Here is a 26,174-nt window from a genome sequence, read left to right as displayed (position 1 = left end):
TGTTTGGAGGAGGAGTATTGGGGTTTTGATCCATAGTTGGGAAAACAATTTCTTTTTGAAGCTTTGGGAGTAAAAATTTAGGATGAATATGTATATATATAGTGGAAAGATGGAAAAAATCGGAATTTTTTTTAGACCGTTTTTTAACGGTCAAAAAATCAAAATGTTACCGTTGGAAACAAATTCGTTTCGTATTTAACCCGTTGTTGAGCGTTACCGGGGTAACGGGCCTTAACGTAACGCCGAATAACGTGACCCTGGCGCGGTGTGCGAGCCGTTACCACGGCGTTTTCTTCGATCCACGTCGGACTCGTCCTCGACGCCGTTGTCCGTACCGAGTCGTCTAAAGCTTCAACCACGACTTCCTCCCTCAACCGACTCCATCCTCTTGTTGTCACCGTCGTCTTCTGCTTTTGTCATCGCCATCGCCACCCGCCAGTTCCATCGTCGCCTTCGTCCGTCACTTCCGTCGGTGCATTCGTCCGCCAATGCCACCGCCACCTCCCTTCTTCAGCGTCGATCTTCGATCTTCGACTCCCGCCATTCGATTTCTGCAAGGTTTAAGGTTCGAACGCAGAAGACGTCCAAATCTTATCTAGTTCTCAGGTCGACATCAATGCGTGGTTAGCTTCATTCTACCTTTCATCTCTCTCACTCACACACACAAAACTATGTTAATTGGCTCAATTGTTAATTATGTTGCATCTACTTTTTTTTAATTTTTTTTAATTTTTTTTTTTTATGGTTTTCAAAGTTTGATTTCTACTGAGATGTTTGATACTTTAGAAGAGATGTTATTTTCATCGATAGTTTAGAAGAGATGTTATTGTCATATCCAGTTACACATATCACTGCAAGCTATTTCATTAGTTTAACATACAGTTCATCTCACAATCAATTTTAACAAAAGAAACTTTTGGGTCATCCATCCATATACAGTGTCAAGGATTTACCATTGTTTATTTATTGAATCATATGTAAGCGAAAAGAGGATTTGGACTTACTGCACAAATCAATGACCATTGCAAATATGATGTTTGTAAGACTGTTCTCTTGTGGGAACATGTTAGTGATTTTTTTTTCCAAAGCATAGTTAAATGTAAATGTAATCCTTTTTTTTTTTTTTTTTTTTTTTTTTTTTTTTTTTTTTTTGGAATTGTAGTATCCTAACATGACAACAGTTTTGACAATTGCATCAATTGATTCCTGATTTTCAATTGGCTTCAATTTGACTGAAAATTCTTAATGTTATTGGTTATACGTATACGACACTAGATGAAAACCAAATTCTTAATGTTATTGGTTGTGGTTGTGTGACATTTTGTTGCATTGTGGAAAATGGGTTGAAAATGTTTTGTGGAAGGTTTGTAGTGAAATGTGGTGGGGGTGAGAGAGAATTGAAGAAGTTGCCTTGTGTGTTGAGAATGTTAGCATACATTTCGTATTGTGCGAAACCAAGAGAAGGAGGTGTGTTTTTGTTTGGAGGAGGAGTATTGGGGTTTTGATCCATAGTTGGGAAAACAATTTCTTTTTGAAGCTTTGGGAGTAAAAATTTAGGATGAATATGTATATATATAGTGGAAAGATGGAAAAAATCGGATTTTTTTTTAGACCGTTTTTTAACGGTCAAAAAATCAAAATGTTACCGTTGGAAACAAATTCGTTTCGTATTTAACCCGTTGTTGAGCGTTACCGGGGTAACGGGCCTTAACGTAACGCCGAATAACGTGACCCTGGCGCGGTGTGCGAGCCGTTACCACGGCGTTTTCTTCGATCCACGTCGGACTCGTCCTCGACGCCGTTGTCCGTACCGAGTCGTCTAAAGCTTCAACCACAACTTCCTCCCTCAACCGACTCCATTCTCTTGTTGTCACCGTCGTCTTCTGCTTTTGTCATCGCCATCGCCACCCGCCAGTTCCATCGTCGCCTTCGTCCGTCACTTCCGTCGGTGCATTCGTCCGCCAATGCCACCGCCACCTCCCTTCTTCAGCGTCGATCTTCGATCTTCGACTCCCGCCATTCGATTTCTGCAAGATTTAAGGTTCGAACGCAGAAGACGTCCAAATCTTATCTAGTTCTCAGGTCGACATCAATGCGTGGTTAGCTTCATTCTACCTTTCATCTCTCTCACTCACACACACAAAACTATGTTAATTGGCTCAATTGTTAATTATGTTGCATCTACTTTTTTTTAATTTTTTTTAATTTTTTTTTTATGGTTTTCAAAGTTTGATTTCTACTGAGATGTTTGATACTTTAGAAGAGATGTTATTTTCATCGATAGTTTAGAAGAGATGTTATTGTCATATCCAGTTACACATATCACTGCAAGCTATTTCATTAGTTTAACATACAGTTCATCTCACAATCAATTTTAACAAAAGAAACTTTTGGGTCATCCATCCATATACAGTGTCAAGGATTTACCATTGTTTATTTATTGAATCATATGTAAGCGAAAAGAGGATTTGGACTTACTGCACAAATCAATGACCATTGCAAATATGATGTTTGTAAGACTGTTCTCTTGTGGGAACATGTTAGTGATTTTTTTTTCCAAAGCATAGTTAAATGTAAATGTAATCCTTTTTTTTTTTTTTTTTTTTTTGGAATTGTAGTATCCTAACATGACAACAGTTTTGACAATTGCATCAATTGATTCCTGATTTTCAATTGGCTTCAGTTTGACTGAAAATTCTTAATGTTATTGGTTATACGTATACGACACTAGATGAAAACCAAATTCTTAATGTTATTGGTTGTGGTTGTGTGACATTTTGTTGCATTGTGGAAAATGGGTTGAAAATGTTTTGTGGAAGGTTTGTAGTGAAATGTGGTGGGGGTGAGAGAGAATTGAAGAAGTTGCCTTGTGTGTTGAGAATGTTAGCATACATTTCGTATTGTGCGAAACCAAGAGAAGGAGGTGTGTTTTTGTTTGGAGGAGGAGTATTGGGGTTTTGATCCATAGTTGGGAAAACAATTTCTTTTTGAAGCTTTGGGAGTAAAAATTTAGGATGAATATGTATATATATAGTGGAAAGATGGAAAAAATCGGAATTTTTTTTAGACCGTTTTTTAACGGTCAAAAAATCAAAATGTTACCGTTGGAAACAAATTCGTTTCGTATTTAACCCGTTGTTGAGCGTTACCGGGGTAACGGGCCTTAACGTAACGCCGAATAACGTGACCCTGGCGCGGTGTGCGAGCCGTTACCACGGCGTTTTCTTCGATCCACGTCGGACTCGTCCTCGACGCCGTTGTCCGTACCGAGTCGTCTAAAGCTTCAACCACGACTTCCTCCCTCAACCGACTCCATCCTCTTGTTGTCACCGTCGTCTTCTGCTTTTGTCATCGCCATCGCCACCCGCCAGTTCCATCGTCGCCTTCGTCCGTCACTTCCGTCGGTGCATTCGTCCGCCAATGCCACCGCCACCTCCCTTCTTCAGCGTCGATCTTCGATCTTCGACTCCCGCCATTCGATTTCTGCAAGGTTTAAGGTTCGAACGCAGAAGACGTCCAAATCTTATCTAGTTCTCAGGTCGACATCAATGCGTGGTTAGCTTCATTCTACCTTTCATCTCTCTCACTCACACACACAAAACTATGTTAATTGGCTCAATTGTTAATTATGTTGCATCTACTTTTTTTTAATTTTTTTTAATTTTTTTTTTTATGGTTTTCAAAGTTTGATTTCTACTGAGATGTTTGATACTTTAGAAGAGATGTTATTTTCATCGATAGTTTAGAAGAGATGTTATTGTCATATCCAGTTACACATATCACTGCAAGCTATTTCATTAGTTTAACATACAGAGAGAGAGAGAGAGAGAGAGAGAGAGAGAGAGAGAGAGAGAGAGAGAGAGAGAGAGAGAGAGAGAGAGAGAGAGAGAGCTAGGTTATAATGTTTCTAGCAACTATTGTGTGCCTAAATGCACCAATGAGAATTCAAAAAATAATAAATAAATAAATCATTAAAGGGTATTTTAGACTTTTTGTACATTTAATTAAGGAAATAATTTAATTGGAATCCTATAATTAAAGAAATAATTGCCTATCACGTATTTGATCCCTTAAATCATGGTTCCTTCATCTTCATAACCCTAATTCTTTATGAGAGTATTCATCAAACTCCAATACGATTATCTTCTTCACCCACAATAGCTGAAATGTACAACCACGAGATAGCCACCTCCTCAGCTATCGTCTTCACCAACTGTCCTTCACCACCCGTTTATGTTTCTGGTCACCCTCGTTGAGAAGAAGGTGCTCCATTAATTCATAGTGGACAAGAGGATTTCGAACTCCCTGCAAATTGAAGCTAAAAATTAGGGCTTTTTTTTTCATTCATCTGTATACCCTGTTCCCCCATCCTCCATCGAAGCATTTTTTTTGAAAGAGGATGGCATACGAGTACTTATCTGCTTCCAAGCTTTAATTTGGAAATAACCGGCTTCCAGGTATGCACTCTATTATCTGTTTTGTCTCCTCAACCCTATCTCATCTCTCGCTCCCCTTCCATTTCCATTTTTTGAAACACAATCCAAGAAACAGACCGACCATGGAAAACAATGTTGACATATGCTTTCAAGAAGTGATTTTGACTTTGCTTATGATTAGTTATTCCATAAACATGATGATTTAATTTGATTTCTTTAAAGTAATTTGGATCAGGTGACTCGGGGAATACTTGATCAAGTGACTCGAGTACAATCTTTTAGAATAAATTAAATGTCTTTAATGTCTAACACATTTTGTTAAAATTATAGTTTTATTCTGTTAGAATATACTGAAAGTTATACTATTTTAAAGTTGATTAATTTTTTTTTTGGATTTAGGTTTTGAAGGGGCTGCCATTGATGTGAAAAATGAAGAAAACATGGAGAACGAGAGTATTCTAGCATAATGTTGTTATTTTTTAAGAATGTTATTCATTTCTGTTGATATTATTTTAGAATATTTATAACTATATTAAAATGTATAAGACTTTTAGTTTGTAAGAATATGTATCAATTTGTATTTAAGTTCGGATGTAAAAGAATATATATTAGAATGTTGTTATTTTTCGACCTCAGATTCAAGAATTTTGTTATTCTTCAATAATATTCTAATAGAATAAAATTATGAAAGAACATCATTCTAACAAAAAAGTATTCTGACAGAATAAAATCGTTTATTTTACAAATTATGTTAGAATTAAAATTAAATTAATTAAAAATTCAGATTTTTTAAATTAGGAGAATTAATTATCCCTAAAAATCCGAAATTTTCCTTTTATAAATGTAGTTAAATGTCCAAAATACCATTTTGTTAAATTTGTGGGATTATATGGTACATGCTATCCCATTGTAATAGCATACACTCTCAAATCATGTTCATTGATTAAATCCATCCGTTGGTCCATATCTGTGTATTTTAGCACACAATAGTTAGTAAAAACAAAATAACCTAAGCCTATATATATATATATATATATATATATATATATATATATATATATATATATTATATTATATAGGGAAAAGTTCAATAGAGAACCATAATTATTGGTTCTTCAAGGAACCAACTATTTTGTTTTCAATTTCTAAAGCTTATTCTTTATTGAAAAAAAATCTAAAAATATCTAAATTCATATATTAACATTGTGAATGTGAAAAATATTTTTCGGATTCATCGTGTGAATCCGGATTCACGTTGTGAATTTGACGTAAAAAAAAATCGAATTTTATATCATTGGAAAAAAGGATAAAAAGTTATGAATTTCTGTATTTTTACTTTTTTTTGATAAAAAATAAGTTCTAAAAGTTGAAAAAAAGATTGGTTTCTTGGTTAATTATGTTCTCTATTGAACCTCACCCTATATATATATATATATATATATATATATATATATATATATATATATAGTAGGTTCAGGTTCATTTGAGACCATTCTAATTTTGTGAGACCGTGAGACCAAATCTAAAAATAATTTTAAAATGCAAAATAAATGAAAAAATCCAAAAATTCTTTTTTTAAATATTATTTTTCGAACTTGAATTAACTAAAAAAAATATAAAAAAATCCCATTTTTATTTTTGAAAAAATACGTGAAATATTCTAATAGAATATTACACTGTATATATTCTAAAAAATAATTTTAAAATGTAAAATAAATGGAAAAATCAAAAAATTCATTTTTTAAATATTATTTTCGGAACTTGAATTAACTAAAAAAAAATAAAAACATCCCTTTTTTTTTAATTTTTTTAATTTTTTAAAAATACGTGAAATATTCTAATAGAATATTAAATTGTACATATTCTAAAAACTAATTTTAAAATGCAAAATAAATGGAAAAATGGAAAAATTCTTTTTTTAAATATTATTTTCGGAACTTGAATTAACTAAAAAAAATTTAAAAAAATTAAAAAAAATGAAAAAAAATGCCTCTCACGGTCTCACAAAATTAGACCGTCTCACATGAACCTAACCCTATATATATATATATATATATATATATATATATATATATATATATATATATATATATATATATATATATATATATATATATATATATTGTTAATCCGAGTTAGAGTTGAGCAAGACAACATAAATACTTATATGAGTAGTATCCACTTTAAATTTTACGACCTGCTAACTCGCTAACTCGATAACTCGCTAACCAAATACAACATAATTGCTACACTTTGAAAAACCACTGCTTCAGTTACAAAACAAATAAAACGGATAAAATTATTAGGACAAGAACTATAAAAGTTATTATACATATTATAATTGAACTAGTGGATAGCAGGGTTAGAGATTAGGTATAATTAAACAGGTGGGGTCGTTATTATCTATTATAAATTCCTTTAAAAAATTCAAATCTAGCTATCTTATTTTACGATTATTTTAGTTCCATCATTCACGTCTAATCTAATTCAATTTGAATAAAACTACGAATAATTTATTTTGTGAGAAAATTTAAAAACAAGTATAAAAATTGCCACAATGAAGGGACCAGATATCATACTTCTAGAGTCCTAGTTGTTGCTAAATTTCGGTGAATGGTGTGGGTGGGTGGGTGGGGGGGGGGGGGGGGGGTCTCCTATTTACTCAATTTCATTCCTGGTATTGTTGGCTAATATGGTTGTATTTGATCAAGATTAACAACCATGTTGGACTGTCGTGGATGGACATAAGCATTCTCATGGAAATAAGGACGGTGTTTTTTATAGACCGAGAACAAATTAAGCAAAATGTCACGTATGATTGTTCATATAACAAAGACGTATCCAAATTGTATACGACCGTTTATGTTACCAATTTTTCGCCTTCTCTCAATACTCGTGATATTTGGCTGCACTGTGAAAATTTTGGTATCGATATTGATGTGTTTATTGCAAGAAAAAAATAACATATGGGAAAGTGTGTTGAATTTGCTCCATTCATTAGGGTTAAGGATGCCAACACCTTAATCCGTTATTTATGCTCCTTATGGATTGGTAATTATAAAACATATGCTTCTTTTGCTCGATTTGAGAGGCATGAAAATAGGATTGAGTCGAGTACGCCTCATGTATTTGATGGTTGACCAACATGAAATCATAACAAAGTCTGGTATGCTAATATTATTACAAATGGACTTTTTTATCCTCGAGCTAGGGGTTATGGTTATTATATCCCTACTAGAAAAATGTTGTTACATCTATGCAACATCATATTTATTACATGTTCATTACCGTACTACTACCATTTGGAAATTGTTACCACTCCACATTATTTATATTTTTATTTTTTATTTTTATTTTAATATACAAACACATGCATTCATTGGCTAGCTTTTTGACGGTTTGGAAATAATACATTCTATTGGGCGTAATCAAGCATAGCAAACTCTACTCCACATCACACCAACTAGCCACTAACCACTGGGGCAGTGTGCACTATGGGACATGTATGCCACATCAACATTTCACGCGTGAGAATCCTCCTATACTCCAAAGCCTTACTTATATAAAGAAGATGTGGAAGGCCGACAAGTTTCTAGAGGTTAATTTGAAATATCTAGGTTGCCTTTGGGTGATGATTGGGCTCCCTAATGATATAAGAGGTCTTGTGATAACTTTCGAACAATGTTGTGATTAACACATGATTCTATTAATCGAGGCCTTGGTTACACGAATTTATTCCAAAAGAGAGATCATTCGTGTGGATATAAAGGAACTTCCATTAAAAGCTTGGAGTCATTCTCTAGTTAAGAAAACTGCTAATAAATAGGGGTTCACGATTTATATGGATAATGAGCGTGGCGAAAATCGCCAAGGACAATAAGAAACATTGTTTGTTGAAAACCATTCACTATGTTGGCCTGAGAATCGACTATGATAATTATAGGGTTTAGGTCATTTTTGGTCACTAAACTTTTGGTTTTGTGCTCATTTGGTCACTTAACTCTTTTTAAGTTTTAAAAGGTCATCAAACTTTTGGCTTTGTGCTCATTTAGTCACTTAACTTTTAGTTTGGTCATATTTATTCACCTAACTTTTAAATTTGTGCTCATTTAGTCACTAAACTTTTAGATTTTTGTCAAAAGTTAGTGACTAAATGAACACAATTTTAAAAGTTAGGTGACTAAATGAGCATAAATTTAAAAGTTAAGTGACCAAAATAAAAGTTAAGTGACTAAATGAGCACAAAGTCAAAAGTTTGATGACCTTTTAAAATTTAAAAAGAGTTAAGTGACCAAATGAGCACAAAACCAAAAGTTAAGTAGCCAACATGACCTAAACCCATATTTATACTAGTGTTGCTTTGGAGTGTAGGATCACTTCCATGAAAGAGTTCCGTGATACCAAATGCTTCAACAATTATGATTTATCCTAAAAGGCTAAAATTAATTGAGACATTGAAAGAGATGAAAACTCTAAATATTTCCATTCTATTATTAACTTAAAACATCACAATATTATTATTCATGGAGTCATGGTAGATAAGGAATGGATTGAAGATCTAAATCGGGTTAAGAGTAAGTTTGCTCACAAGGGAGATTAAAAGTCCTTTTGGGATTGCACTAGTAATAAAGCTCCAAGCCCCGTTTGGTTTAACGCCACTTTCTTTAGGATTTGATTAAAAACGATATTGTTAATCTTGTTACAACATGCTATCATATAAGTATATATACATAGATCTAGTGGATCACTTTAGTACAACATCCTATATACCAGGATACAGATCTAACAAATCGCTACAATATAGCAACATCCTATATACCAGGATACATATCTAACATATCGCTATAGCATAGTAACATACTAAATACCAACAATTAGGGGTGCAAACGAGCCGAGTCGAGCTCGAGCCTGGCCAGGCTCGGCTTGGGCTCGTTTAAGTTATATAAGGCTCGAGCTCGAGCTCGGCTCGGTTCGAGCTTCCTTGTACTGAGCTCGGCTCGAGCTCGTAAATAATTATACAAGCTCGGCTCGGGCTCGGTCTCGACTCGTTTTTTATTTGATATGTCTAAATAAGCATAAGCTCGGCTCGAGCTCGTTAAGAAGCTCGTTTACTAATACCCTAAATCCATAATTTCCTTAATATGTTTTTATTTTAATATATTTAAATAATATTAAATTATATTATATAAAGGCTCATTTAGGCTCGCGAGCCTAATCAAGCTTAATGACATAGGCTTGAGCTCGAGCTCGTTTAATAAACGAGCTTAATACTAAGCTCGAGCTCGGCTCGGGCTCGTTTAAAATCGATTTCGAGTCGAGCTTTTAACGATCCGATCTCGAGTAGCTCGCGAGTAGCTTGTCTCGTTTGAATCCCTACCAACAATCCAAGGAATGCATAACTATATATACTCAAAGGTGAGATAGACACTCGAACAGGTGATCCTACTCTAGAGCCACAACCAAACAAGGAACAGGCAAGAAAGCCTAGATCAAGAGTCCTCATTCTATCCTACATGAATACATACAACCCTAATACACTCCACTAGATGATAACCAAAACTAGTGGTCCACACTTGGTGCCTTTGACCCACGGGTATAATGAGGTAAAACTCACCTGAAGAACCTTGAAATACTGCAATATGCTCCCTTCTGCATTGCTTGCTCCCACGAATCCGCTAATCATCAAAACCAGGTAAAACCTTAATCAATAGTCCAAAACCCTCAAGTTTTATCAAAATTCAAACTTGGTAAAAAAACTCAACGGTCAATGGAAGTAAACAAAATACAAAGTCCAAGGTTGTTGAGTATGCCCAACGTACAGTTCTCCATTAAGCAATTTATCCATTATGTCCTTTTGTCCAGAGCTCACATCTAGACTCAGAACACCGACGTAAGTCATAAAGTTTCCACATTTATGTCTTTCCATGGCTAGAAAAGGTCAAAAAACCAAAACCCTAACTTATTAATCCATTAAGACATCATAACTCATGTATGGAAGGGATAGAAGGACCAAGATCACATTTTTATGGTTCCTAATAGCTCCATAATGAATAAAGCTTCCAACTTTATCCATTAGGGTGATCCAAACAACCGAGATCTAGTCTTTAAGTCTCAAAGGGACCAAAGGTGCATCTCTATCAACTTAATCCATTAAGTCCAAGTCTTCAACCTTTAGATTTGAATCAATATGATGTTTGGATGGATAAAGTTTCCAACTTTATCCATAACAAGGTCACAAACTTTCAATATCTAAAATTTATGCACTAAAGTGACCAAAACTCATAACACCCAAAACTTTCTAGATCTAAAAATGCATCATTAATATTTAAGCTTATACCTCCAAAAGAAAGATCAAGGAGAATAAGGTCTAGATCTACAAGCTCTAATGCAACTAAAACTTCTCCAATGAGCTCTTTCTTCTCCAAGACGCAACAAGAACACTCCAAAGCACTTAAAAAAAATACCTTCTTCGGCTCAGAAGGATCAAACTATTGTTAGGTTTCAAGGGAGGATGTTGGAGAGGTGGGTGCTAAGAATGGAAAGGGTTTGGGGAAGTTAAGGAGCTTAAATAGGGCTCAAAACCCTGAAATTGCGGTCTGGGTTCTGATCGCGTACGCCCAATATACTCCTAGTACACCTAGCGTACCAGGTTGAATCTCTACGATCATCCTTGCCTAGTATGTCAAGTGTAAACCCTGTACGCCTAGCACACTAGGCTAAACCCAAAACCCCCTAACTTATAACAATCATAACTTCTTCGTTCCAACTCTATTTTCGACGATATTTATATCCACATAAAGGTATTGAAGAACCACACAATATTAGCTAAATATCTTGGACTAAAAACTTCTTGAACAAAAATCCATATTTCATGTAAGAACCCGACATATGACTTTTCCCTTTCTACCCTTCGGCCCAAAACACAATTCAAGGGTTAAATCTCTTAACCATCATTACCTCCTTCCACAAGGACTAAACATTTACTCCTTAAGGCCTAAAGCATTTACACAATCGAATTCCAACCCATGATCCTAAAATAGGAAATGATAGGAAACAGGATGTTACAATTCTCCACCCCCCTTAAATTAGATTTCATCCTTGAAATCAGCTCTCCTTCCACTTCATGATGCAACCCCTCACATTAACCAAACTGTCTAGAAATATATAGATTTGATTGGATTAAGATCTTCTTGGCTAAACATCGTCATGCTAATCCCACACATTAGTGCACAACCGTGACGAAAACCGACTGCTCATATACTAAACTGGGCCACGCTCCAACTTGGCTCCGACAGCCCTACTCAGTGTAACATCCTAATTCAGATCGTCTATGATTTAGGGTTTGTGGGCTGCAACCAGGGAACAAGGAATCCTTAAGGTTGCAACGAGTTACAAGAAGCGTAGGGCTTCTCGATATTTTCCCGTGGATGTAGGATTCATTGGAAATGGGCTTATAATGAAGAAGCTATGATAGTTTGAAGCTTTGGCAAGTTTGGTCCCTTATTTGAAAAAGGTGGCAGCTGAGTACGCGGGGCGTACGCGTGTATACACTTAACGTACTCATGTGTGTGATTTGGATGCAGAGCCACCTAGTATGCTGGGCGTACCAGAGGGTATGCTGGGTGTACTAGGCTCATGGTGAAAACCCTAAATGAGGGGTGTGTCCCTATTTAAAGAACATGATGGCCTCATTTCAGGCCACCATTTCCAGACCTCAACCCTCTCAAAACCCTAATTTCCATCCCTTGAGCTTGAGTGATAATTTGTGAGCTTCTATGTGTTCTTATGGGATTCTTTGAGTGAAGAAGGAGCATTGAAGAGAATGAAGTTGGAGTCCAAGCTTTGGATCTGAGCTTTTCTGTGGATGGAGCCTCGTTTGAAGGTGTAAAGCTCAGAGCTTTCTCATCCTTTTTGATTTGTCATATTATGGTCCATTTTAGGGTTTTTGGTCCCAAGGCTTGAAGCTTTATGAGTTGTTGAACTCCATAGCCTAATATATGTCCCTTTAAGTGGTTTTAGTGGAGAGGATTCATAAAAATGAGGTCTTGGACGTTAAAACCACCCCATGCATGAGATATGAGCATTTTTTGGAGTAAAGAGTGAGAGTTGTTGTGTTGGGACTTCCTCAACCATGCAATTTCTTAAAGTCATGAACTTTATGGAGTATGAACCTTTAGGGAGTCCAAATCTGAGAGTATAACTATGGTCCTAACGGGTTAAGACCATGAGAGTGGGGAAAAGCAAGTCTTGCCATACGCCGAGCGTAATTCTGGTACACCTCGCATACTGATCAAGTCTCCCCGATCAGGATTCGTGTGTACACTGAGCGCACCAAGGGAGGTACGCCCGCATAATCTTGTTGTGGGCTTTTTGGGCTAAATCTCATATTGGGCTGGATTTGGGTTTATTGTGCTGGAGATTTTGATCAGAGAAATATATGTATATCTCTTGGGCCTTTGTGTTATGCTTTCCATTTGGACTTAAGTTTAAGAGTTAGGTCTTGGGAGGGCCCATTTAGTATTGGGCCTTGGTGGGCCCAATGGGCTTGGGTTATTTATGGGCCATGGAGTGGCTATCTTTAGACCTAATGAGTGATGTTTTGGTCTTATATATTAATTTGTTTAATTGTGGGTTTTGACTCAGTGTTAGAGGCCAATGTGCAACTACAACATTTATAGGAGCTGTTCATCATCCGAGGTGAGTCTTCTCACTATACTTACTTAGAGTGGTAACCTTTATGTGACCGGAGGGTCTTATGTGCTTGTATTGAGTATTGTGATATCCTTCATTATGTCTTTGTGATTTATACTGTGTATTATTCTGAGCTTACCGAGTTAGGACCGTAGGGTCCACCCGAGTTATGGGACCGGAGGGTCCTACTGAGACACATTGACCAAAGGGTCTTATTTGAGCATGGCCATGAGAGGCTAATGAGATGTGTGTGTGGTATTTTGGGGAACTCACTAAGATTTGTGCTTACCGTGTTATGTAATATGTGTTTCAGGTATTTCTCAGGATCGCGGGAAGGCGTCGGCTTGATTGTACACATGAGATAGAGTTATGTTCTGAGGATACTGGATTTTTATTCAACAATTATGGAAATGGTTTTTTGATAATTTGATACTTTGGGGTTTTTGTGAAATGTGTTAATGAGAATTATGTGATTAAAAAATGATAAATTTGTTTGAAAATTTACGGTGTTAGACTCAGCTATCATTATCAACACTCGGGCTCATCCCCAGTCCACTAACCGACAACAACACTCAGCTTACACCCGATCCACTAACCAACAACAACACTCGGGCTTACCCCGATCCACTAACCAACAATAACTCTCACAGCCTAACAAAATGCACATTGATCCTATTTTGGTTGAAATTTAATGAAGTAGAAATCAACAAAATTGTATGAGAGGTTGTGGTATTGTGATCAAAATGAATATGCTAATGATGTATAAATGACACAAGTGAGTTTACAAGGAAAGTCCTTGATCCTTACTAGGATCTCCGACATAAAACCTTGGAAGGTGATAATGATCACCTGTCTTGTTTGTTTATTAATTTCAAAGTAGGTTTATAGTGATTATGAAGATAATATGAGTACACGTGAATTAGTTGAGCTTTCGTTTGTGTGTGTATAGTGTGCGATTTACATGTGTTATTTATATCTTAAGGTTGGTTGAAGTGGTTCTCCTTTGAGAATGGGTCTTATGTTGACTAATTCTGCACAAGTGAGAAAAAGAAAGAAGAATATAATCGTTAAAAGTGTTAGGAAATATTAATGATAATAATCAGGATCCTATGACATGTTTAAGGACCCCGATGCTTCAGAAATATTAAGGATCCAGCCCCAAATAATTGCCCCCAAATTATACATGTGAAATATTAAGGTTAATTTCCAAATATTTAAAGGTATAATTTTTTAAAAAAAAAATTAAAGAGATAAGGAATTTAAATTTCAAACCTTAATTGGATAGGATTTATCCGTTCCATGGGTATCATTACACAGACAAATCTCTCTCTCTCTCTCTCTCTCTATCTCTATCTCTCTCTCTCCCCCCCCCCTCTCTCTCTCCTGTCATTTAGGTTGAATAGGGGTAACTAGATGACTTTCTTTACCTTCCCTAATATTTTTCTTGATCATCTTCGGTCACCTTCACATGTAATTTCTTTATCTTCTTTTCCTTTTGTTTTCCTCTTTTTCAGATCATGGGCAAGAAGGCAACCCATTCCCATGCCAGCATTACCGTCACTTCCGAGAATAACTTCATTGAGCAAGGGATCCTGACCTATGATGAGGTATGTTCCTTTGATTATGAAGACATACAGTCACTCAAAGCCGACAAAGCTTTTCTTATAATCTTCTAGTCCTTCGATGCTTCTATTCAACCTAATTTCATTTCTTCTTCCTGGGTATACTTCCATGAGTATCCCTTTTCGGTGGGTCTCAAATACCCTTTCTCGAGCATTGTTTCTGATTTCTTCCAAGCCACCAATCTATCATACATTCAAGCTATGCTAGTTATCTGTAGGACTTTATCTTGGATTGATCGAGTGAATCGCTCTCATAACCTCGACATAGGTCTTGCTGAGTTAGCTTATGTTTATAATCTTTCTACTTTTAGGAATTCGCATTTTTTTTCGCATAGTTAAAACCAATAAATACCCTCTTATCCTAAAATCAAAACATAACGATGGATCCTGGAAAGAAAAATACTTTTTTTGTGTGACGTGAATCCATTGTTGGCGGGGATCTCTTGCCCAAAGCTTAGCTTAAAAAGAGTAGGATTTATTTGTTGATCTTGAGGATCGAAGGATTTACTTTTCTTATTTTGTTCATTTGATGCAGGTTTCAAGTTTGAAGAAGTTTTTTCAATTGCTGAGGACACTGAGGATAAGATCGTGAGCTTCCTTGCTTTACGTGTAGATGTTAGATCATTCAAGTTTGAGTACCCTAGCGTTCAACAAGGTTCATCTACCAACTTTAATGGCCACCGGTAAGGATCCTTCTTTGATGTATTTATCTGTTATGACATTAGGATCCCGAACTTATGAGGATCCTTCTTAATATATAGGATCTAAAGCTACTCGTTCTAGTGCTTGATTTGCCTTATTTGATGTTGAAGATGAGATATCTCGCGACATGCTTATGGTGAAGTAGGAAAAGATTCCTTCTTCTCTCCCTCTTAATAGGACTCGACTTGATCTTGCTATGAACACCCCAACATATCATAAGAGGAAATCATCTGATGCTTGGGATGTTGAGAATCTTGGAACAGATGAGGCACTAAAGAAGTTGATACCCTTCTCCCAATCCGTAACTATTCTTGTGTTCTTACCGTATAATTTTATTTATTACTTACTGATGCTCTTCTTAGGTCGCTGATCACGTCTCTCGCTCTAATGAGGATCTCAAAGCCAAGCTTGCTCAAACAGATCATGCTCTGAGAGAGCAAGAGGAAATCAACAAGGAGCTCCTGTAAAGGGCGGAGAAAAGAATAAGACCGAGGTGGTTCCGAGTGGTGGTGATCAATCTGCAGCTTAATTTTTTTTTTAAAACAACTCTAATATTTTGGGTATGTAAGACAATATTTACTTTTTTTGTGTGTGGGGTTGGTGGGTAACCCCTTTTTTAATTCTTGGTTGTTGATTATATATTTTTATTGCTTGTGTGGTTGTAGCAATAGGTTTTCTAAGAACCCTTAGACAATCAAGATCCTAAAAATTTCAAATCTTATAAGAACTCTTTAAGATCTTAATACCCTAAAAATAGTTAGTAATCAATTGGTGATCTTAAAATAGTTAAGATCTTTTAGGATAACAAACCTTCAAACATTATGCAGGAAAAATAAATTTAAAGGGTAGAACCTAGTGATCTTTAAGGTTAATAACTTTTTTACTTAGGAGAAGTCTGAAGTGATGATTCTCTTAGTATGATTATGAAGTTCACTTATGAAAGGATCCATGCTTTAGGAGTTCATCATAGAAGGTCCTTGTTAGGTTTTTACTTAGTAAACCGAGGAGGATCCCACCTTAGGAGTTTACTAGGAATAATCCCAACTTTGAATATACCTAGGAAGGATCCCTATTTGTAATATGATAATGCTACAAGCCTTAGACATTTCCTAGGGAAAATCCCTACTTATGAAAACTTGACAATATTTATGGATCTTAGCAAATCAAAGGGGAAAATCCCAAGTTAAGATAACATGTTAGTGTTATAAACCTTAGCAAATTACTGGGGAGAATCCCAACTTAAGATAACACGTTAGTGTTATAAACCTTAGCAAACTATTGGGGAAAATCCCAAATCTAGACAACACGTTAGTATTATAAACCTTAGGTTTAAATGTCAGAATCTTAACAAAATTTCAGAAATAAGAGGGTTGCCAAGTCATTGAAGCATGAAATGATCCCTTTATTTACATCCCATAGTAAGATTTTGTGCATTCAAGCTAGGTGCAGAAACCTTAACTCATATGAAAAAGGTAATTAACTCTTTAAACCTAAAAGGGGATTAAGTACCCTTAATCATAGGAGTGATGACCAGTCTTTATTCGTAGTTACTAGGGCACTTGTGTGCTGCAATCCTTAAGATAATGGAATGATGTAACTATTAGGATCCTTGAGTGCTAGCATCCTTGAATGTCAGGATCCTTATGTGTCAGGATCCTTGAGTTCCTGCGTGTAACAAACGTTAGCTTAGGGTGGTTGTTAGCTTGGCTAACGCCCCTTTGATGCTTAAGTTAGTAATGGTTTTTAGAAGAGTAAATAAAAGAACTAGATAAAAGTAGATAGTAGAGAGAGTGTACCTTGAGTTCGTCAAAAATAACTTACATTAAATATGCTTTAAGGTGAATGGCATTCCAAAATATTGGTAAGACCTTCCCTTCAAGTGTAGCTAGGCAATATGCCCCCTTTCCTGCTTCTGATTCGATGAGATATGGTCCTTCCCATTTAGGCACCAATTTACTAGCATTGGGATCCTGACGGGTTTTGGTCATAAGACATCCTATGTGCTCATACAAACCCTAATGCTTGGATCTAAGTTTCTCTATTGTACATGCTTTGAATCCAAGACTATAAACCCTAATTCTAGCATATGGAAATCAGAATTCACATGTAAATAGGTTTAAGAACATACCTTGATTGTTATATAGCAATAACAATCCAACTCCTCCTTGAATTGACCTTGGAAAGCAGAGAGTCACAAGTGTCACTCCTCTAATGGCTTACAAACACCATAAGCAAGTGGAAAAGGTATAAAGAGAGAGGATAGAGGTAGGAATTCGTCCTTAGGACTTCTTGGGAAGGCTTGGCCGAATTCACAAGCCTTAGGGGGTTTATATAGGTGTAAAGATTAGGGTTTTAGTCCTTATCCTTATCTAGTTGCTTGTCCACCAAGCAACCATAAGATAAGTCCTAGAAATCCTTATCCTAGTCAAATTCTAAGGGATTTACACCTCAAATTCGTTCACCATATATATAAGATAATCCTTACCTTATTTTGTAACTATCACATAATTACAATTCAGCCCCTCTAGTTTAATTAATTACACTTGATCACAAAATTAATTCTTAATTAATTATTGACCAATATTAATTAAACAAATATGATTTCTCCTTTAATATATTATCCTTATAACATATTAATAAATCATAATAACCTCTCTCTCTTTATTTATTTCTCCAATCAAGTTGCTTTGGTGAAGGCAACCCAAAAGGACCATGCACCATCGGGTCAAGTACATACCAAAATAGTTATGGACTTAGACACTAATCCAACAGTCTCCCACTTGGATAAGTCTAACAACTATTCTGCGTATGACTTCGGATCCCGATCTGCAATCGTAGCTTTCCAAAGTCGTTGTCAACTCTGATCATATCAAATACGCGTGTCCTTAGATAAGGGATCATATATTCCTCCATTCTAGATATCATATGAGATATGATTTCAAATCATTCTCTTTGTACTATATCTCGATTCCCGATTTATAACGACTGACTAATTGAACAAATCAAATTAGCCCTAGCCCGACCGAGCATTTACGTTTGTCATCACTAAACCATCGAGGGGCCCAAAGATATCGCTTTTATCCTACTTTGAATAAAAGGAATGGATAAACTTTGATAAAATGCTTGCTTGCACTCACTAACCAAATCACACACAACAATATGTTTTATAACACCAAGTTACTAGTGCGTTTACATATTATCAATGTGCAACCGATTCGCAAGATACAACTCACACATCTCGGTTTCAAGAATATAAGATATTATCGTCTCACCAATCACTCGTGATACAATCTATGGAGTGATCCAAGTGAGCGTGGGTCTAATCCAATGCTCAAATCACATTCATAAGCACTCATGAACGTTGCAGCAAACATTTGCTTATGTCTAATACTCTTTTAGACAATCCACACACCAATTCACGACAGTCTTCATTCATATCTACTTCCAACATATGAACGACTGTGACCCGTTTGAATAATTCGATTATTCTTAATAAACTCAATTATTCTGGAAGTCAAAACATGCAAAGTGAAATACAAGAATAATACTAATCCCATATGGCCTCAAACCTTTGAGTATAAATAAAACACCTTTTATTTATCACCATATCGATTACTCATTATTTGTCGTTTCAGTTAATCAACTTCTTACTTGAATTCCAACACTTGTCCCATGCTCCTAGCATGCACACAATGTTTACCTATGGTTCTTACTTTGTGAAATAGATCACATTGAACACATTTCCAATCCTTCTCATTTCACAACTCCAAATCCGTTTTTCATAAGTCAAAGAATATCAAATTCTTGCTACTTATAGAATATGCTAGATTCTAACATTCTATGCAACTATCCTTTCGTAATGTCACTGCACCAAAGTCACAAAGACTATTGCCAATGATATTACAAAGTCCTCTATCGGAGATTGTTACAAGACAATTCCATAGACGTGATGTCTCTCACTCAAAGTACATTCTTTGAACATCCTTTTGCATAGAAGTTTCTAATCTAGTCATAGATTTCTCAATATTCAATTCCCAATATGGACACACTTCCATATGTTCCATATGACAACTCATTCTTAATAGAATCTTATCTATTCGTAATGATGTCGATATGGTCCATCCAATATGGAAACATTTCCATATTTTCCAATACTATACTTCCAACTATTCACAAGCGACCAATCCTCGTCGAACTTTGGATTGTCCTTTGATAGTTGTTTAATTTTTTTAGTCAAAACCAATTCTAGTCCCTTTTCCCTCTAAATGCGCTCGACATTTGGAAAATTTTAGAATGGTCAAGCATTAAGCATTTGCAATCGATCCTATACCCGAAGCGTATGGGACACGACGCATAATGTTTTATTTGCTATGTTCTCAAAATTCGAATTGTGAAAAGGGATGCCGTAATCATAATCGAAATTTTAAGAACACACTATGTACCTTTGACTAAATTTATTAACATTTGTCAACCTAATCCTTTAGATTTGAAATGAAGCATAATATTCTCTCCCTTAATTATAGCGAAACAACCTTTCAACTCTTACAACTTTGCAAAGTATGACTCTTGTTTTCTATAATTAATATTGCTAACCTTGCAATACTTTCCTTAATAATCATACAATCATAACATTTATGCTCCCACTATCATGATGATTATTATAAAACATAACACTTATGCTCCCACTAGCTTCGACATGTATTCATAAACATCTTAACTTTCAGAAAACAATACTTATTGAATTTCTTAAGTTCATGTTTCTAATACTTAGTGCTTTGATAATATTTTATCAAGGCTTCTTGAACTTATACACCTTTGCCTTCGATAGTTTATATGTGTGTCTAAACACTTACGACTAATTGCCAAACCTCACAATTCAAATTATGGAAAGGGATGCCGTAACCATAATCGAATTTGAGAATGCAATTTTACAATCACTATCTTCTTAAGATCTTTCTTAGTGAAAGCATTTCCTCACAATCATTTTCATGAAGGAGGAAATCTTATGACACTTAGATTTAAATGGCGTATGTGTTCCTATCCATGTGAATTTGTTAAAACCAAAGTTTACGACAAATTCAAACTCATATGGACCGAACATTCTTAATCTTGATTTCTTGCCTTATGGTAGCACAGCTGCCCACCATGTCTTCCAAGTAGTTAACCGACTCACCCTTTCCTATCAATGTACCTTTCATTGATTAAGGTGCTTTGCCTTTTATGCGTTCAAATGAGAACTCATAGGACTCACATGCATAATTAACTTGATTGGATTGGCACAAAAACAAAATAATGTCAACACAATAGGTTGTAAACCTCAACTCGTGTGCTAGTGATGATCGATAAGGTTTATTTGATTTGTTCTTGAAACCTTTCAAGACCATTAAGACTCCCACTGACTCCTTGACATATAAGATTCTCTTGTCAAAAACCATTTCTTGACAAACAAGTATTCAAGAGTTTGTGTAGCTTTTATCAAAACACTTCATAAATTGGTCCTAGTTGGTCTTTGTCTTATCCAATACATCACAACTTTCCACATTTAATGAGAGTTACAAACCTTCTTAATACCTTTCACTCAATGTCACAATCTTAACTTTAAGACTTGTTATTGGAACGAAGTATGATTGACTTATTGATTTAACCATTTCTTCAATTCTTGATTCATCTTCTTAGACATGCAATTGTACTAAGACTCACTTAGAGGATCAATTGAGATATGGTTCTTAATCATTAAGACCTATCATAAAGCATAAAAGGTACTCTCCCTTCTTCTTAGAATGGAGAAACTTTTATCTCTCTGCCTACTTGATTCTTGTTATTCGTTCTACTATTGATTTAAACCTTTTGATCAATTCAGAATTACACTTAATCTTATAAGTATAATCATATTTACTAAACCTTTAGTAAATCATGACAAATATCTCGTTACTCTTATGGTGGACTTTGATCACACAACTTTGTGTACTCGATCTCCTAGTCCTTCACTTGACACTTTGTCAATGAATTAGTCTAATTTCCAAATACGAAATTTCTCATTCATCGTGCATCCACGTTGCATGATTCCAAGTTTCTGTCCAATTGAAACTTGGGCGATGAGAAACTCTCCCTATTTGGTAAATTCTCGACTTTCCATAAATAACATAATAAGAACCAAATCCATTATTGCTAATAATAGAACCATTTTAACATCAATTTTTCATACACGCCATTGTAAGGATAAATAAATAAAATTTAAAATCAAAATTTATTTTATTGCGGAAAAATTTGTCCTTACAATGCAACTCATTGAAAAACTTATGCTAATACATCTTTCTTAGCAACCTAATTCTAACTCTAAGTAGTAGCTCAAGAGTCTAATCTTCGAGAAATGCGATCGAAATCCATTCCTTCACGGTTAGATTCTGCTCACTTCTTCCCTTAAGCTCCCTTTCTTTTCTTCGATCCTACAAAACATCAATTGTAATCTTATTACATTATGTATTAAGAATCTAGAATAGAAGCTTAAAAGAGTTAGTAAATGGATTTTACCTATATTAGAGCCATACGTTTCGACTCTCCCATCTCTTAGATCTGTTAGGTAAATGGGGCAGCTTCGTCTCCAATGCCCTTTCTCTTGGCAATAAAAGCAAATCGACTCTTTTGGAATAGGACATGGAACTACTTCAGACATCGCCTTTCTCTTATGATCAAACTTTTCGATCATAGCATGTCTTCGTTGCCATTGTCTATATCCATAGAGGTCTCGAAGGCAGATTCACCAATCAACTTTGCTTTTCTATTGCACCAAATCATTGCAGATTTAGCAACAAGCATATAGGTGAGATCTATAAGGGTCACGTCGTAGTTCATCATATAGTACTCTCTTACGAACTCACAATATGAGTTGGGAAGTGACTGAAGAACCCAATCAACAGCCATTTCCTCACAGACAACGGATCCCAACATTCTTAACTTATCAATGTGTGACTTCATCCCTAGGACGTGTGCACACACGAACTTTCCTTCTTTATGTTTACTTGCCAAAAGGGCTTGAGTGATCTTGAACTTTTCAAGCCTTTGAACTTGTGGGTTAGGGAGAATAATTGGAGGATGTAGAGGAAGTGAAGCATGATTTCTTGTTCCTCGATCGAATCGTGGAATATCATTTTCATGTGGAATGCTTGTTCCACGGGATTTGAGAAGACCATAGTTGTCGAACATTGACATCTACAAAGCGGGAGAAAAACGAATTCAAGTTAGTTGATAGATTGAGTCCTTGGTAGATCACCCAAATGAAATTCCAAGGCTAGGACCCAACACAATACGCTACAACCTAGAAAAGGGATGTCGTAATCTAGTTGCAGAATATTTGAAGGTAAGTGAATGACGATTCACTAATTTCCACCATGAAAAATGAAAAAGAAAATTAAGTTTTAAATATATGAAAACTCCTAGATCCTTTGAGATACATTGAACTTTCAATGGCATGTTTATATCTCGATATGCCCCTCTTGTTTGTGACTGGGATGCCGAGGATCACAAAGCGGGTGTGAATAACCATGCAAACTACATGGTGCCCTCAAATGTTACAGTCACCTATTCGATGTGCCGGTAAACCACACACGCTCCATCGAACTATGACAAACATTGAATCACCCTTTGCTACCTTTGCTTAGAACCATTTAGTGTGCCGGTTAACCACACACGCTCCACTAACGTCTTCGCAAGGGCACAAAGTGTAATTTCATGGAATTGCATCAATTCACTTTTGCCTAAGTAACTAAGATTGGGAATTTTATGAAAACATTTAGTTACTTTAGTAATTCATTATACTTATAATGGAAGGTTTCGTCCTATCCTACCCGTTCGGCTAACGACCCTCCACTAGTCAAGAGTGCGGTGGGTAAGAGTGGATACCCATTCAATCGCCATTTTATAGGCAATTTCCTTAAACACCCCTTATAGACCAGCTTCGTGAATGAGGCCTACTAACGGTAAGACTGACTTTTACTCATACATATATATAATGTTAGACTTTTAATGTTATATATAGTATAGGGTGTATTTTACACTTTTAAAATATTAGGTGGTTCAATTTAACAATTATACTTTTAATTCACTTGAATTGTAAACCTAAACTTTTATGGATTTATTAAACCTCTTTAATTAAACACCTTAATTAGTTAATAAAACCATAAGGGTGTGATTTGAACTTTTTCAAAACTATACTAGAGTTTTAGAATTTAACATTCCTAATTAAACTTTTAATCAACTTTTAAATTCCAAAACTTGAGGGCAAGTTATGAAACATTTCAACACATTAGGGTTTAGAATTTAAATATACATCCAAATTAAACCAATAAATCAAAATTTAAATTCCAAAACTTGAGGGCAAGTTTTGAAACGTTTTTCAAAACATTAGTGTTTTAACTATTTAAATTTCAAAACTACAAAACTTTTGGGTTCAAATTTAAACTATAAAACCTAAAGGGCAAAATATGAAACTTTTCATAACAACAAGGATCAAATAACAAATAATTCAAATTAACATTTAATCACATAATTATCCATATTTGATTTATTTAATGATTTCTTGCAAAACAATTTATCAATTTAGTCAAAATAATTAATCAATTATCTTATAAGGAAACAATTATCTTATTAATTGATAAATATCTTCAATTAGATCAAAAATATAGTCAAATATATCATATAATCGGATTAATATTGATCTAACATGATAAGGTAACTATCCATAAGCAAAAACAGCAAGAAATCCCGAAGTACCCTCCATCTGACGAGTTGACTCGTCGAGTCAGCCTTGGACTCGTCGAGTCACCTTGGACTCGGCGAGTTCAGCCATGGACTCGGCGAGTCCAGCCTCCAGAATGCAAAAAATCGAATTTTTCAGTTACAACAAGCATCAATACAATAGAAACCAATCAAGGCTCTGATACCACTGATGGGTTTTGGTCATAAGACATCCTATGTGCTCATACAAACCCTAATGCTTGGATCTAGGTTTCTCTATTGTACATGCTTTGAATCCAAGACTATAAACCCTAATTCTAGCATATGGAAATCAGAATTCACATGTAAATAGGTTTAAGAACATACCTTGATTGTTATATAGCAATAACAATCCAACTCCTCCTTGAATTGACCTTGGAAAGCAGAGAGTCACAAGTGTCACTCCTCTAATGGCTTACAAACACCATAAGCAAGTGGAAAAGGTATAAAGAGAGAGGATAGAGGTAGGAATTCGTCCTTAGGACTTCTTGGGAAGGCTTGGCCGAATTCACAAGCCTTAGGGGGTTTATATAGGTGTAAAGATTAGGGTTTTAGTCCTTATCCTTATCTAGTTGCTTGTCCACCAAGCAACCATAAGATAAGTCCTAGAAATCCTTATCCTAGTCAAATTCTAAGGGATTTACACCTCAAATTCGTTCACCATATATATAAGATAATCCTTACCTTATTTTGTAACTATCACATAATTACAATTCAGCCCCTCTAGTTTAATTAATTACACTTGATCACAAAATTAATTCTTAATTAATTATTGACCAATATTAATTAAACAAATATGATTTCTCCTTTAATATATTATCCTTATAACATATTAATAAATCATAATAACCTCTCTCTCTTTATTTATTTCTCCAATCAAGTTGCTTTGGTGAAGGCAACCCAAAAGGACCATGCACCATCGGGTCAAGTACATACCAAAATAGTTATGGACTTAGACACTAATCCAACAGATCCGTGGTATTTTGGCATTCTTTCCTAAGGACCAAGTCTTTTACCTGGAATCTTCTGGCTTTGATGTTTTTGTTGTATGCTTTAGCGATCCATTTTTGGTGAGCTGCAATGTGGATCTTAGTAAGATCCCTGAGTTCAACGATAGTATCAAGACCATGGGTTAGGATCTTATCATTGTTTTCTTGATCCTGCAATTGGTATCTTGCTATTGGGATCATCGCTTCAGTTGGGATCATGAATTTTATTCCAAATACTAAAGAATATGGAGTTTGTTCTATGGCTATTTTTGAAATGGTTCTATCTGCATATAGGATGAAAGGGGGTTCTTCTGCCCATCTTCCTTTCATTTCGTCTAACCTTTTCTTCAAATAATTGACTATGATTTTTTGCTAGATTCTGGTCGAACGTTAGCTTGAGGGTGAACAGGAGTGGACATTATCATTTTAATTCCCCAACTAGTGCAAGTCTCTAGTCCTCTTTCTTATGAACTGGGATCCATTGTCACATATAATTTTAACAGGGATCCCGAACCAGCTCATTATATTATGTTTGATAAACAAGACCACTTCCTTATCTCTTACTTGGACAAAAGCCTCACTCTCGATCCATTTTTATAAAAATTCTATCATTACTAGCATGAATACTTTTCTTGTTGACGCCTTAGGTAATTTTCCCACTATGTCCATCCCCTACTTTTTGAATGGCCAAGAGGAGATGATAGGATGTAAACGTTCCGCCGGTTGATGTATGATGTTGCTATGTCTTTGACAGGCATCACGTCTTTGACCATGCAAGAAACCATCATTTTTCATTGTTAGCTCGTAATATCCCGTCCTTAACACGTTGGAGCATAAGGATCTTCCCTCAGTGTGGTTGCCACAATCTCCTTCATGTATATCTTTTAGGATTTTTGTAGCCTCGTGATATTCTAATCATCCAAGGTATGGGCCTGACATGGATTTCCTATTTAATTTACCCT

General features: G+C 35.5%; 1 protein-coding gene across 1 annotated transcript; it reads right to left on the bottom strand.

Annotated features, from left to right (window-relative positions):
* Positions 1–1,892: 1,892 nt before the first annotated feature.
* LOC145059601 (uncharacterized) lies at positions 1,893–25,542 on the bottom strand. The gene is made up of 2 exons (XM_079007427.1): positions 25,240–25,542; positions 1,893–2,027 (listed from the first exon to the last, which is right to left on the bottom strand). The coding sequence occupies exons 1-2, from the start codon at positions 25,540–25,542 to the stop codon at positions 1,893–1,895; spliced, it is 438 nt and encodes a 145-aa protein (XP_078863553.1).
* Positions 25,543–26,174: the final 632 nt, after the last annotated feature.

This window comes from Lactuca serriola, chromosome 6 (genome assembly GCF_051521515.1).
Source record: "Lactuca serriola cultivar US96UC23 chromosome 6, Lser_US96UC23_V15, whole genome shotgun sequence".
Classification (NCBI taxonomy): domain Eukaryota; kingdom Viridiplantae; phylum Streptophyta; class Magnoliopsida; order Asterales; family Asteraceae; genus Lactuca; species Lactuca serriola.
Note: the sequence above shows the minus strand (reverse complement) of the source record. Positions and strands in the feature narration are given on the sequence as shown.